Source organism: Stegodyphus dumicola, chromosome 5, assembly GCF_044657685.1.
Source record: "Stegodyphus dumicola isolate Sdum_Otavi_A_Nest chromosome 5, ASM4465768v1".
Taxonomy (NCBI): Eukaryota; Metazoa; Arthropoda; class Arachnida; order Araneae; family Eresidae; genus Stegodyphus; species Stegodyphus dumicola.
The window spans coordinates 2,207,711-2,222,387 of record NC_140772.1 but is presented as its reverse complement, the minus strand read 5'-3'; the positions used below and the strand labels follow the sequence as shown (position 1 = coordinate 2,222,387).

General features: G+C 32.8%; 1 protein-coding gene across 1 annotated transcript in view; it reads left to right on the top strand.

Moving 5' to 3' along the window:
• LOC146997012 (transcription factor unc-3-like) overlaps nucleotides 1-10,874 on the top strand; it is a 98,782-nt gene extending 87,908 nt beyond the window's left edge. The window contains exon 3 of the mRNA XM_085816437.1: nucleotides 10,622-10,874. Within this exon, the coding sequence (XP_085672563.1) occupies nucleotides 10,622-10,769 (148 nt within the window). The 3' untranslated portion in view covers nucleotides 10,770-10,874. The remainder of the gene's footprint in view (nucleotides 1-10,621) is intronic.
• The last annotated feature ends 3,803 nt before the right edge of the window (nucleotides 10,875-14,677 follow it).

Below are 14,677 nucleotides of genomic sequence, written 5' to 3'. Positions count from 1 at the left end.
TTTTTTTTCGCAAGTTCAATTTTTTTCTTTTGTTTTTTTCACAAATAGAACTTTACTTTTATCTTTTCCATTGAAAATAACTTTAAATTTCCTTTTCATTTTTCTTCCCAAACCTAATTTTTTTCTTCTAAAATTTTTTCTTCTCCCATTTTTTTTATTTTACACTTCAAGATTTATTGAGCTATCAAGATTATTAAAACCAAAATAAGTTCTAATTTATTTCCTTATTTGCCAGTAAAGAAGGCAGCATTCATTAATTAATCAAAATTTTTAATAGTTTAAATCAGGTGCTCTAACCGGTGGTACGCAAGAGAAACATAGATGGTACGCAAAAAAAAAAGTATTTTAAACTATTAAATTCAAAAATCTCGTGAAGAAAAAGAAAAATTGATAGAAGTTTCCTGTGATCGAACTCTAACTGAAGATTTCAAAAATAATGCACTGGTTAACTTTTATCTGAACCGAAAAATAACTTTAAAGGCAATTCAAATAAAGCTATTAATTTTTTATTCCCTTTTTGCACAAACCTATTTGTGTGAACAATGATTTTCATCCATGTTATATTTAAAAATTAAATGCGAAACAAAATTAAAAGTGGATCCTAATATCCTGTTAAAACTAAGTGAAGTAAGACCAGACACAAGGAAATTTGTCTTCCTTAAACGGACCCAAATTTCGCACTCAATTTTAGAATTAAAGTATTACAACTTAAATTTTGATAGTAAAAATTGTAACCCATTTTTAACCTAATATATTTTTTATATATGCATATTTAATACAAACAGCCAATAGGTTGTGCAAATGGCAAAATATATTCATTTTTAATATTTCTGTTGAGAAACTGAAAAAAATCATTGTAAAATGTAGCGGTGGTACTTACGTTTTTCAGTATTTATTTACATGGTACTTGTTAGTCGAAAGGTTGAGAACCGCTGGTTTAAATAATTCACAATAATAATATTACAGAAATAGAAAATTTGCTTCAGTTTAATTTTCAAAGAACTCTGATTCCCATTTACTATTATTTATCAATATAGCAATGTTTTGTTTAATATTCTAACCGCCACTGAATGTTACTTCCTTGTACGAAGTAAAGGAAGTACAAAAAATTCCGGGTATCATATTTCAACGAAAATATCAATTTTGACCGCTATCGAATGCAATTTAACTATGTTTTTGCGTGACATCTCTACGTAAAGACACAAAGGGCTTTTTTTTCCTCAAACCAATTATAAAGTTGATCCAAAATAGATTCAGATCAGAATTTTTTTCGTGGCGTCTGTACGTTCGTTTGTATGTATGTATCTCGCATAACTCAAAAACGAGTAGTTGTACACTGTTACTCGGCTCCCTGAGCTCCGTTTATTCTTATATGATAGTAAATCGCGAATATTTACTTAATCATGGAAAATGGTTATGCTGTTCTTATCATTCGGTTAAGGTTTTTATGCCTTTTATGTACTCTGCATGCCATCGTTGTAGAATCATCAACAACTTAAAAATTGTTTAAGTGCAGCTACGCCTGATTTTTGATTAACATAGCAGCCATATTTGTTTACATTTGAAACTTAGCAGAATCTTTCTGCACCTATTAGATTAATTAAACCAGAATTAAATCAAATTGCAACCAGAATTAAATCTTTCTGCACCTTCACTGTCTTTTTGTCGAGTGGGACCAAAAGGAAACTTAGTTTTCTGCACCGAAAATCTGCCTGCTGGCCGAATTGCTTGTTTTTGTGTAGAAACTGAACTCTAATTTTAATTGTAAATTTTTTTTTGTTTTAAATGAATTGACGTTTTATGTTTTTGTCTATCTTTGAGTTTCTAAAGAATTTTTTTTTTTTTTTTTTTGTATTTCTGCCTCGCCGCGAAGTTAAAACCGATTTAATTGAATCAGAAATATACCCCCGTAACACAAAACATCCTCAGGATGTCCTATTTAAGTCGAAATATCCCGGGACATAATTAGGATGTCCTGAGTATGTTGATTCTCAGATGTCCTGAGGACATCGTAATTTAACATCCTGAGGATGTCTTATTTAAGTCGCTATGTCCTGGGATATGAGAGGATGTCCTGAAGATGTTGATTCTCGGATGTCCTGACGACTTCACCAATTTCACATCCTGAGGACATTCATACTGCATTGTCCGGAGGACTTCAGTTGTCAAACATTCTGAGGATGTTCGTTCTCAAATTTACCAGTTTTAGTTTCTTGCACATTATTTAATTTTCATATGTATTTTACTAAGTTGTTTCTAAATGCTGTACATTAAAAATATTGATATGATTGAAGATTTATTCTTCTTGTTTTGTTATTAATTTTAACTGCTATTTTTTCTGACGTTTTTAAAAATTTACTTTATCATGGAAAAGATTTTTTCCAATGGATTAGCATTTTCTAGAATATTTGCTAAATTCCAATAACATATATTTTTTATAAAAAATGTATAACTCGAAGAAGTAAGTTTAAATGAAATGCAGAAAAAACTGCTTATAATTTAATATTCTGTATAAGAAAGCCATGTGGTTTCCGCATCCGATTTCTTTTCCTGTAGTTTCGAAGATTTGGCAGTTAACATTTTTGAAGACATATTGTAGATAACAGTAAAATTGCAATTCTGAATTACATTTTAATTCTCAATTCCTTTTAAATATTTCTGGAGTTTTCAACTTATTTGGTTCTTCTCGAGCTGAGGTATATTCCTTTCTTCTTAATAAAGAATCCATTGTCACAATAGCTTGTAATTCTTTGTGATTGTGCTAGCACAATTACTTACTCATAAGCTTAATAGTGTATTTAAAGATTTGATGCACACCCCATTAGTCATTATGGGACTGAATTTAGTTATGATGTTTGTTAAATTTGCTTTTGGATGTGCTCTTAAAAATTCGTAGCACCATCAAACTGCAAACGAAGCAATTCAAAAGTACGATTCAATTACTTTGGCCTTCGTGGCCTGTCGAAGGTATTTAATAACCTTCTATAATATAATTTTTACATAATTCTTTTAGATAAGTTAAAAACGAACTGTCAATGCAAGAGTCTCAAATGCTTTGCTCTTCTTTAATTTTCCCAAAAGAGAAATTTGCGAGTTGTTTGATATTTATCTCACCCTACTATGCTTTTGTTGAGGGTCAACAAGGTCTATCAGTGGCCGAGCGGTTAAGTCGCTGAATACTGGGAGTTCCGACCTAGACTCGATTCTAGGCGAACGGACTTGCTGCATGCGTGTTTTCCCCATCTGTAATGTGTATACGGAGCCAGTTTCCCTTAGAAAGTCCTCCTCGAAAGCATCCCTTCCCTTAGCCAGAGTTACGGCAAAGCGCTAGAGTGCTTTGCCGTAATAAAAAAACACCACTGGGAATCAATATATTTTAAGATGCCACCCTGCTGACTTTCTTGACTAAAATAAACACACAGGAAATTGCATCCAATTTGTATTGTGTTAGCACTGGAGTTTAAATGCAATAAAATATTGATTTTTAGATCTCAGAAGATCAGATTCAGAAGAATATTAATTCAGATCTCAGAAGTGGTGTTAGCACTGGAGGACTCGGAGTCCAACCCCTTCGAAACTGATCGATTATTACGAAATAGTGTATGATTCGAATAATTACTGATGAGGATTAAATGAAATATAGCGTAACTGTCCCGCACATAAAATCTAACAGGTGTTGATAACCTGATGACAAAAGTTACTGCTAAAAGTTCTTTAAATACAAATAAAAGCACATAGTTACACAAGCAATTGGAACAGTTTTAGTCAACATTTACAATATATTAAAACAATAAAATAATAAAAACTGAAACCTTTAAGATTTTATATTACGCCCAAAGGGGCGTTTTCTTAATGATTCATGTGTTACCTTTATTTATTAAACATGTTTTTCGCACTTAAACCATAAAATTCAATTTAACAGTAATATCGCTAAATAATTAAAAAAAGAGCATATCTTTAGAATTTCCGATACAAAGTCTCGCGCGTTGAAGATATTGTTTTCGCATAGTGTTGCCACTGCTCGTTTTTAAATCGTTGAGTTTGTTAATCAAAAATTCGTTAAAGTGATACAAAATATGAAATCGATAATAAAACAAATTCCAAATTAGGGCTTCCAGATGCCCATATTCGAGAAGATTACGTTATTTAGAATTGGATGGCTCTAGGTACAGTCGTTTTATCACAATGCGAGAAACTTACATACATTTCTGCAGATACTTTATCATTTAATTTCTTTAAATATAACACAGGGCGATAAAATTGGGTGGCAACAATTTGAAAAGTGAAACGGACATTTAAAGTTTTCGACGCAAAATGCCAAAACGAAATTAATAGTACTTCCGGGCAAACGCCTATACAAATTTTGTAACATTTCTTATTATTTTTAATTACAGATAAGAATGTTATTTGATTTCCTAACATTTATAACAATTGTGTGCCAATTGTGCAAGTAGACATGAAATTGTGCTTTGCCAAATTCCTCATGAATTAATACATTGTTTTTTACAAACTACGGGTGAAGTTACACCCGGGGTCTGTCTCATACCTTCACACGCATCTTGTTCAAAAGCGCGTAGAGGGGATGAGAAAATGAATAGATTCAATTTCTCCCAGTGTTGTTGGCAAAGTTGGCCAGTTGGCAAAGCAACAGGTGGATGTAAACATGACTTGTGGCGATAAGTAGGGTTTTTAAGGATGAAAATCTAGAAGTTACTTAGCATGCGTGAGCGCCTCCTTTCTTAGAAAGATTCCTAAACTATCGGCATTTGTAGCAAGTTCGGTAAAGAATATCAACATAGGAAAAAAACTCACTTTAACAATTTAAAATAAAAATTTTAATTATTAAATAAAGATTATAATAACGCACCTAATAGGTGGGTACCGTTACCTCCTATAAAGGAACAGAATTTTTACACTCATGCCTTCTCCGGGATTCCAAACCGGGACCTTCGGTATCGCAGTCCGCGACCCCCTTTACCACTATGCCATGGCAAGTCGAAACAAACTAAATGGCCGATCAAACTTACTATTTTTTTAATTGGTAACTTCGTCAATTACGTTCCAATTTGACTGAAATTTTTATATACCGGGCAAAAAATTGCACAAATAAAAAAATCGCACAAACAAAGACCGCACAAAAACAGGTTTCAGTGTACTTTCATTTGACATCATATGGGTTTAATCACCACTTTCTTTCCAACTTTGAAATCTCCCCCCCCCTGCGAGGTCTTGCTGAAGCAAACTGTTTTCTACTGAACAGCATGTGTTCATATAAAGAGTTGCTGCTTCAAACAACCTGCATGTTAGAATTTTCACATACCACACCTCAAAAATACACCCTACATTCAATTCTCAGCCCTCAGGCGCTAAGTGAAAAATTAACTTAGCATTCGCTGGTAAGCCTACCTTAAAATGTCATGGCTTTCTCAAAGTAATTTTCGTTTTTTACGTAAAATCTACTACTAGCTTGACTTTCATACATACACACTCATTCCTGTTTTACAAGCAGTTACAAAAATACTTTTAGGTTTACAATAACTTTAACTGAATTTCCTGAAAACAATTTTAAATTGTTTACATTCAATAAAATTCTTTTATAATAAAATAAAGAGTAACGAATTTGCTTCACTTAATTGGAAGCACTCCAAAGTTTCCTAAACTCAGCCTCTCAGATGAACAAATCGTTCTCATTTTTAAACTTAATTAATTTTGATAATTACAAAAAACTAACTTTAAATTTCATTCAATCTGAAGCTAGCTTTTATTTTTAACTTAAATTCTGTTAACTTGACTTTTAACTCTTTCACACATACAACCATATTTCTGTTTTTACTAGCATCGCAAAAATACTTAAACACATGTTCCACAAAACCTTTTACATTTACAATCACTTTAATCGAATTTCCGGTAAACAATTTTAAATGGTTTACATTCAATAAATTTCATTCATTTAAAGAATAACGAATTTGCTTCATTTAATTAGAAGCACTCCAAAGTTTTAGCTCTGTTTCTTGGACTAAAACGGAATATCTCGTTCTCATTTTTAAACTGAATATATTCTGGCAATTACGAAGCCTAATTTTAACTTCATGCGTTCTCAAACTAGTTTTTATTTTTAACTTAATTTCTACTATTAGCTGGACTCTTACACATGTATTAGTATCACAAAAATACTTTGTTTTAACACACATTTCATAAAAACTTGCATTTACAATCAGTTTAAGTGAATTTTCTGAGAACCATTTCAAATCATATATGTTAAATAAAATTCTTTAAAAGATTAACAAATTTGCTGATTCATTTAAGAGAAAACACGCTAACGTTTCCTGAAGTCAGTCTCTCAGACTAAAAATGAACATCTTGTTCTCATTTTTAAACTTAATATATTCTTACAATACAAAATAATTAAGTTAAAGGACGTCTTGCTCTGTAAAGTGCTAAAATAAGATTATCCTTGATCGAGGCAACGATTGAAAGAAAATTTTTGAGAACAATTTACTTGAGAGCTACTTTGAGCACAATTTACTTTTAAATTAAGATTAAGTAAAACTACATATTCAAGTAGAGTCATTTTCACTTATCTTTCGTTTGTTGAAGTCAGAGAATATGTTCTGGATGAACTCATTCTAGGAATCGAATTAGGAAGTCTGCTGGACCTTCAGCCGCAGAGCTCCTTGCTCTGAGAGGATAAGGCTGGCCTGGTCAGACGAAGCAGTCCACTGGTTACTAAGCAGATTTCTTGCTCTAGAGAGGTTCATCAAGAGACATTTCAGGCATGGAATGGGTGCCAACGTGGTTAAGAACCGACCACTCACAACGAACACGTGAACTGAGTTTCGGTCTATGATTTCGCAGAGTCGCCCGCGCAGTCGTACCTGCGCAACAATATCTTCACTGACTGGCTACTGCTTAAACCCGTTTCCACAGGTATGAACGGCACTGATGATTAGTTTTTACACCTGAGTAAGCTACCCAACCTGCATTGTGGCTAGTGTTGCTGACTGTACCGAAGAGCCTGGGTTCGAATCCCGGAGAAGGCATGGACGTTTGTCAATGTATGCACAAAAAGCTATTAAAATCAATCATACATATTTGTAAGAAAGTAAAACATTATTTTTGGTTCATGATGCTACAAATATGAACCCTATTGTTACAGTTTTTAAAGATTACAAATAACTTCACATTCAACAGATTTCTAATAATCTTTTGTAACTCTATATTTATTGCCGCCCAACCTGTATAGTGGTTACTGTCTCTGATTGCCGTGCCAAAGGGCCCGGGCTCGAATCTTGGAGAAGGCAGCAAATGTATAGTGTCAGTGCGGCTTGGCAGCAATCTAAATATGCAGCAAACCGAAAGTCCTCTCGTGTGGTTGGTTTGGTGGAAAGGGAGAGGTTTAATTGGATAGCTAATATCTCTACGCATATCTGGATATATAATTTATACCAGTGCGATCACGGAGAAATTAATTATTTTATTATTAGTACTCAGAGACTTTTGCATAGCGATAAGCTATTGCGATTTAGTCAGCTCATTACGTTTTAAAACTACATGCCCGGAAACTCGGCGGTAAAGAATCTCATATCCACGGTTCTTCAAATTTAAGTTTAACTTCAGCTACTACAGAATTCTGGGGAGTAGTAACATGTCTCTAATACTTTCCGTGAACTCACTATAAAATAGCTTTCCAAAAAGCAAGAGCGCATTATAAAAGAAATATCAGAATATCAAAAATTAATAGTTGGAAAACATTTTGCACTTCTACCTCCAAAATTTATGGCTCCGCCTTCAAAATAGCGCACAATAAAATTTTCACTCCTCCTTCATTATCAATGTACAGCTTCTCTGAATCAATTTCCTCTTCCCAAGCTGCGTTAGAAATTTTATCAAAACTATTCCCACAAGATGAATATAGATCGAATCATACACAGATACAGAAGCATCTAACAGTTCTTCTACACGTCGTCCTAATCCACCAACAGTTATCATCCCTCCAAAGATCGATGAATTGGAACATATCATCAAAAGACTAAATAACAGGAAAGCACCAGGTCCCGATGGTATCGACAACATCATCTTAAAACTTATTTTTTATAATTATCAACAAATTATTATATCATTCATTAACGCCTGCTGATATAACTTAACATTTCCTAATATATTAAAAAATGCAGAAGTTGTTTTGCTCCTCAAGAAAAATAAACCAGCCACAAACCCTCTACTTATAGACCAATATGCCTTCTTCCCACGTTGGGCAAACTCCTTGAAAAACTAATCCTTTCAAGACTTTTATATCATCTAAATAAGAATAAAATCATGCATGAAAATCAGTATGGATTCACACCAAATAAATCAACAGATCATGCTTTTCAAAAAATGCAAGAAGTCTTAAAGATGAATGAATCAAAGAATCTTCATTCAATAATAATTTCGATAGATATTCAAGCAGCCTTCGATTCTATCCGCTGGAAAGACATCATAACAATTCTAGAAATAATATCATGCCCTCAGGATATCCTTCATATTATCAAAGACTACCTATGCAATAGAACTCTACAATATTCTTCAGATTCCGGTGTAATAAATTATAAATTATCAAAAGGTTGCCCTCAAGGATCTTGCTTAAGCCCTACGTTTTGGAATCTTATAGCAAACGAAGTTTTAAAACTATACGACAATATTAATCATACCCATATCCAAGCATACGCAAATGATTTTCTTCTCATTGTGAACGCAAGTAGCCGGAAATCAAATATTAAAAACTGGAATATTCGTTTAAACAATAACAACTCAGTTTTTCAAGCAGAACTTTTTGCAATCAAAGAAGCCATATGCTTCGCAAAAGAACTTTCTTTACCATCCTTAATTCTCTCTGATAGTGCATCTAGTATTCAAGCTATAATTGGACACAGTCGATCGCCTATTGTACAAGAAATCCATTTTCTACTTTCTCAATTTCAAAACAATAATAGACCACATTTCAAATGGATTAAAGCACACATCGGTAATAGTAGTAACGAGCTCGCAGACGAACTAGCAAAAGGGGCTGCAAACAATTCTTCCCTTCCAAATTACTCAATTCCATATCCAATATCATTACTAAAAACAAAATTAGAAACAGAATTAATGCACTTATGGAAGCAAACCTGGACGGAAGCAACTACCGGCAGAAGAACTTTTACTTTCATATCAAAACCTTCAAGATCATTAATATCTACCAACCGTTCAATTACATTTTTCCTAACAGCTCATGGTCCATTTCCAAAATACCTTCATAGATTCGGACTTCAGCATACAAATCTCTGTACCTGTGGTAATGAAGGCACAATAGATCATTATCTCTTTCACTGCAACATTACTAAAGATTATCACCTTAAAGCATACAATTTAACTTCTGCTCAGTTATGGTTTCAACAGTTATTAAAAAGTAATATTCTCAGAAATAATCTTCATAATATAATAAATTATATCTCCGCAAACATCGATAATCTTAAAGGAACTTGAAATCATTATTCTTTGTTCATTTACCTTACTTAATAAGCCATTCTTTCTACTACCTCATTTTAATGCTTTCACTCAAGACTATCTTTATTTAAACCTTCAAGATCTCTCAAGCTCGATCAAGAATTTAAGGATATTTTCTAACTCCATCTCCTTAATATATTAATAAATTCTCAACTCAAGATTTTTAGTCAAGTCTTTTACTCAAGAATGACTCTCTATCAAGAATTTCCACGAACTTTTCATTCAGGTCATCCTAATTCATTCAAATACTATTTCTCATCAACTTTTATTCAATTACTGCTCTTCATTCTCCATAATGAAATACTTTACTCTTTACATATCTTACATTCTCAGCCTCTACTATTCTTATACATTATGTTGTTCATTTTCAAAATTTGTAATGATCTTCTTAAGTATTTACTTATCTATTTACGTTTCATTTACTTTCATATTTCTTTAGGTATTATGTTTTTATATATTTAATTTCTTCAATTTTTATTATATAATTCTCAAAATTCTGATACTTTATTTGACTTCATATATAACACCATTGTATTTATCTTTGTAACAGACCTATTTAAGTGTAATTGAACTATTTTATTCATGTCATGGACTGTAACCGAACTATTTTATTTAAACGCCATCTCGTGGCGATATGAAAAAACGTCAATCGACCTCCAGCCGCCATGATGATAGCTTACTATGTTATGTTATTCTCAATGTTTCATTTTTTATGTATATTTCTTTTGTTTGTAACCGTTCCTGTGTGCTCTGTTAATAAATCCTTTTAAAGCTAGCCGGCATTAGTGTCTATTGAGGAACGGCTACATCACATCTTATTCTAAATTTTTAACTTTTATTTATTGTATCTATTTATGTTTATTATTTATTGTATTATTTATATATTTATTTATTGATATTTTATTTTTATTATGTAATTATCAAAATTCTAAAATTTTATTGTATTTTACATAACAACACAGTTGGTAGATGATTCCATCAGTTGAGCGTAAAAGCTGAATGTCTTAAAGGCGGTGCAGCTGCTCATCTGATGGTAAATAAATACTTTCCGTGCAATGAAGGAGTCCGTATAAATTATAAACTTTCTTTTGTACAGGATTGGATTATTCAGTTATGGCAAAGCACACGAGGGCTATCTGCCTGAAGGGAGGGATGCCTTCGTGGAGGACTTTCTAAGGGAAACTGGCTCGTATACACGTTTTCTTTTGCACATACCAGGTTATCAAGTTATTAATAAGATATAAAAAGAAATATTAATAAATACCAAATTAAAGTTCATATTCTGCAACTTTCGAAACTATGCTCATTCATATTCAACTACGTCTGTTTTTTAAATTATTGTCACCATACTAATTCAGAAGTCAAACAACAAAAATCAGAGTTATATTTTCAAAATTCTTTTTTTGAAATTTTGCAACTTTCAAAATTTTGAAAATATAACGCTGATTTTTGTTGTTTGACTTCTGAATTAGTATTTTTTCTGCGTGTTATTGTGTCTTAATTATTGTCATCATCTCAAAATCTTGCTGAAAGTATAATTAAATTATTAAAATTGGTAAATAAATACCTAACAAATTTCCCACAGTTTGAAAAACTACTTTCTGTGATTTAAATGTTCACTTTCAGTCTCCCTGCTTAACGAATTTGTAATATCTTTTCTTTAAGTTAACATATAACATACAGATATAAACAAACTTGTCGAAATTTTAAAAAATATGCTCTCTCAAATACAGTGATTCAGTTGTTACATTTCACCAAAATTCGCCATTTCAACGCATACGTATACTTCAATTAAAATCAGCTTATGAAGAAAATCATGCATGAAAATCAGTATGGATTCACACCAAATAAATCAACAGATCATGCTTTTCAAAAAATGCAAGAAGTCTTAAAGATGAATGAATCAAAGAATCTTCATTCAATAATAATTTCGATAGATATTCAAGCAGCCTTCGATTCTATCCGCTGGAAAGACATCATAACAATTCTAGAAATAATATCATGCCCTCAGGATATCCTTCATATTATCAAAGACTACCTATGCAATAGAACTCTACAATATTCTTCAGATTCCGGTGTAATAAATTATAAATTATCAAAAGGTTGTCCTCAAGGATCTTGCTTAAGCCCTACGTTTTGGAATCTTATAGCAAACGAAGTTTTAAAACTATACGACAATATTAATCATACCCATATCCAAGCATACGCAGATGATTTTCTTCTCATTGTGAACGCAAGTAGCCGGAAATCAATAGAAATTAACTCCACCTTTTCTTTAAATATCTTCCGCAACTGGACAGATAAATTTCATCTTAAAATTTCTACTACGAAATGTAAAGCAATATATATTCCAAAAAGAGGTACTTCCATAAAAAACCTAAGAAAGCCAATAATCAAAATTTCTCAAGAAAAAATCAAAATTGACAAGAGCATCACATATCTGGGAATAGTATTAGATACTCGGCAATCCTGGCATTTCCATATTCAATATCTCAAAAACAAAACTTTAACCCTTCACAATTCTCTTCGATCTGTAACAGCCAGCACTTGGGGTATATCCTCAAAATTAGAAAAAATTTGGTACATAACAGTTATTGAAAAAATACTACTATATGGTGCTTCCGTCTGGGGTTTAACCTTGAATTCTCAGGCTCAAAAACATTTACTTTCAATCCAAAGACCTTTCCTCCTCTCTCTAGCAAAAGCATATAGAACTACTCCAACTAGTGCGCTACAAATAATAACAGGCATCCCTCCAATTACTTTATCTCTAATAAAAGAAGCAAATAAAGTAAGAATATCAAAACTAAGAATTCAAAGCATAATGAATAATAATGTATTTCAACCCACAGATTTTGAATATCTTAAACACAACTTAGAGCTACATCCTACATATTTTTACACAAAATCCCTATTGGGAACCTTTGAACTCAATAAATATGAACTCACCATATATACTAATTGTTCGAAATCTGAAGCAGGCGTTGGTAGTGCATATTGCGCATTCCGAAAAAATTCAAGTATTAAAAACTGGAATATTCGTTTAAGCAATAACAACTCAGTTTTTCAAGCAGAACTTTTTGCAATCAAAGAAGCCATATGCTTCGCAAAAGAACTTTCTTTACCATCCTTAATTCTCTCTGATAGTGCATCTAGTATTCAAGCTATAATTGGACACAGTCGATCGCCTATTGTACAAGAAATCCAATGTACTTGCATTCAATTTTCAATGTATTTGCATTCCTCCCGAGCAATACAAATACATTGAAAATTTATGTCCAGAAATAACTTCCATAATAAGACTGGATGTGAAGGCTGCATTATTTTCTTTTCTAAACTCATAAATTGTGTAAAATTCCAAGATTCTGTCACAGCACATTCAAAAGAAAGTTGACCGAAATATTATCTAGAAAGAGGATTGGCATTTTGCGTATGAAATCTTATTTTTGTGTGTGTTTTGTGGTGAACGGATAGTGCCGCTCTGATCTTTATGATGATTAGCGGCGCTGACTACTGCACCGATATGCCTTTAAATGTGTATAGTATCTTTGCGGCATAGAGACATTCTAAATACTGGCAAATCGGAAATCCTTTCGAGGGTTCTGGTAGTACAGTAAGAGAGGCGAGACACCGATACCTGTACAACGAGAGGAGAAATTCTGGTGTCATGTCCACTGGAACTTGTATCTAAACTAAGTTTGAAAATATTTTTATGCGAAATACGCCACTAGCGTAAAAAGTGTTATATGGCAGTCATCGAGCCATCGAAAAAACAAAATCTTAGAAAAGTTGATCGAAATCTGAAACTTTTAACGTCAATAGAAGAAAGACAGAGAATTTATTCATTACTTCATTCGTTACTTTCTTCAACACAAAAGGTTATAAAAGTAGTTTAGTCGTTCTATTTGCTCTGTTCTTGAGGATGAAGGTATATAAGAAAGAAAGGATCAGTTTTGATATCGAAGGTTTGAATTTAGTTATTTTGAAGTTGGTGGTACACAGGTACGCATGTGATAGTTACACATACGAATCTGTTAGCATTTCAAATTAACTAGTTTGGTTTATTTAATTACGGCAAAGCACCGAGAGTTATAGGCCTAAGGGGGGATGCTTTCGTGGAGGACTTTCTAAGGGAAACTGACTCGTATACACGTTACACATGGCTCGTATACATACTGCACAGAAACGTCCATGCAGCCAGCACGTTCGCGGGATTCGAACATGGGACCCAACTACCAGTGTTCAGCGATTTTGTCGATAGGCGGCTGAGAGGCATTCTACAGGGTGGGCCAAATAAGACCTACTAATGTTAAACATTGATAACGCTTGTAATAATTATTTATTTTAATTAATTTTTTATACATTAAATATATTTATGGAAATTATGCATGAAATATGACATCAGACCAAGGTCCACCCTTTTTCTCGATACGGAGATTGGCTCCTTTTAACGCGTTTTCCATTAAACCACGTACTGTTTCTGGTTGAAGGCTCAGTATTTCATCTCGAATATTCTGCTTCAGCTGTCTAATAGTCTCTGATTTATTAACATACAAGGTGTCTTTTAAATATTCCCATGAAAAAAGGATCCTTTTCCACTACTGGCCGCAAAAAGTATTCAATCATTGTTTTGTAAGAAGCTCCGGAAATCGTTTCCAGCGCTCCATCCTCATTCTCGAAGAAATATGGGCCGATAACCCTATTGACCACAACACCGCACCCAACAGTACACTGGAATTAAAATATTGCTGATATTTATGCTGCGTCATAACAATTGATCGTTGACAAGAGTAGAAAAACTCGATAATTTTAACGCGATGTATGGCTCCATAATAAATTTCCAAAAATTCAAATATAACCTACAAAAAGAAAAAAATAATTATGTCGAAAAATAAAAAAAAAAAGTTATTTGTGTTTAACGTTGGTCGGTCTTATATTTGGCCCACCCTGTAGATGGCGGCTTATTTCTAGCAAAAAAGGAATTTGCTAAATAATGAATTAACAAACCGTTTTCAATCATTTACAAGCTATGGAAAAGATTCAGAAATTATGTCACATGAATTTATCTAGGCGAAGAATTATGAATGAGGAGTCTGAATCTTACAATAAATTACACAGTAAATCTTTCCCACAGGAAATTGGGTCAGGGGCT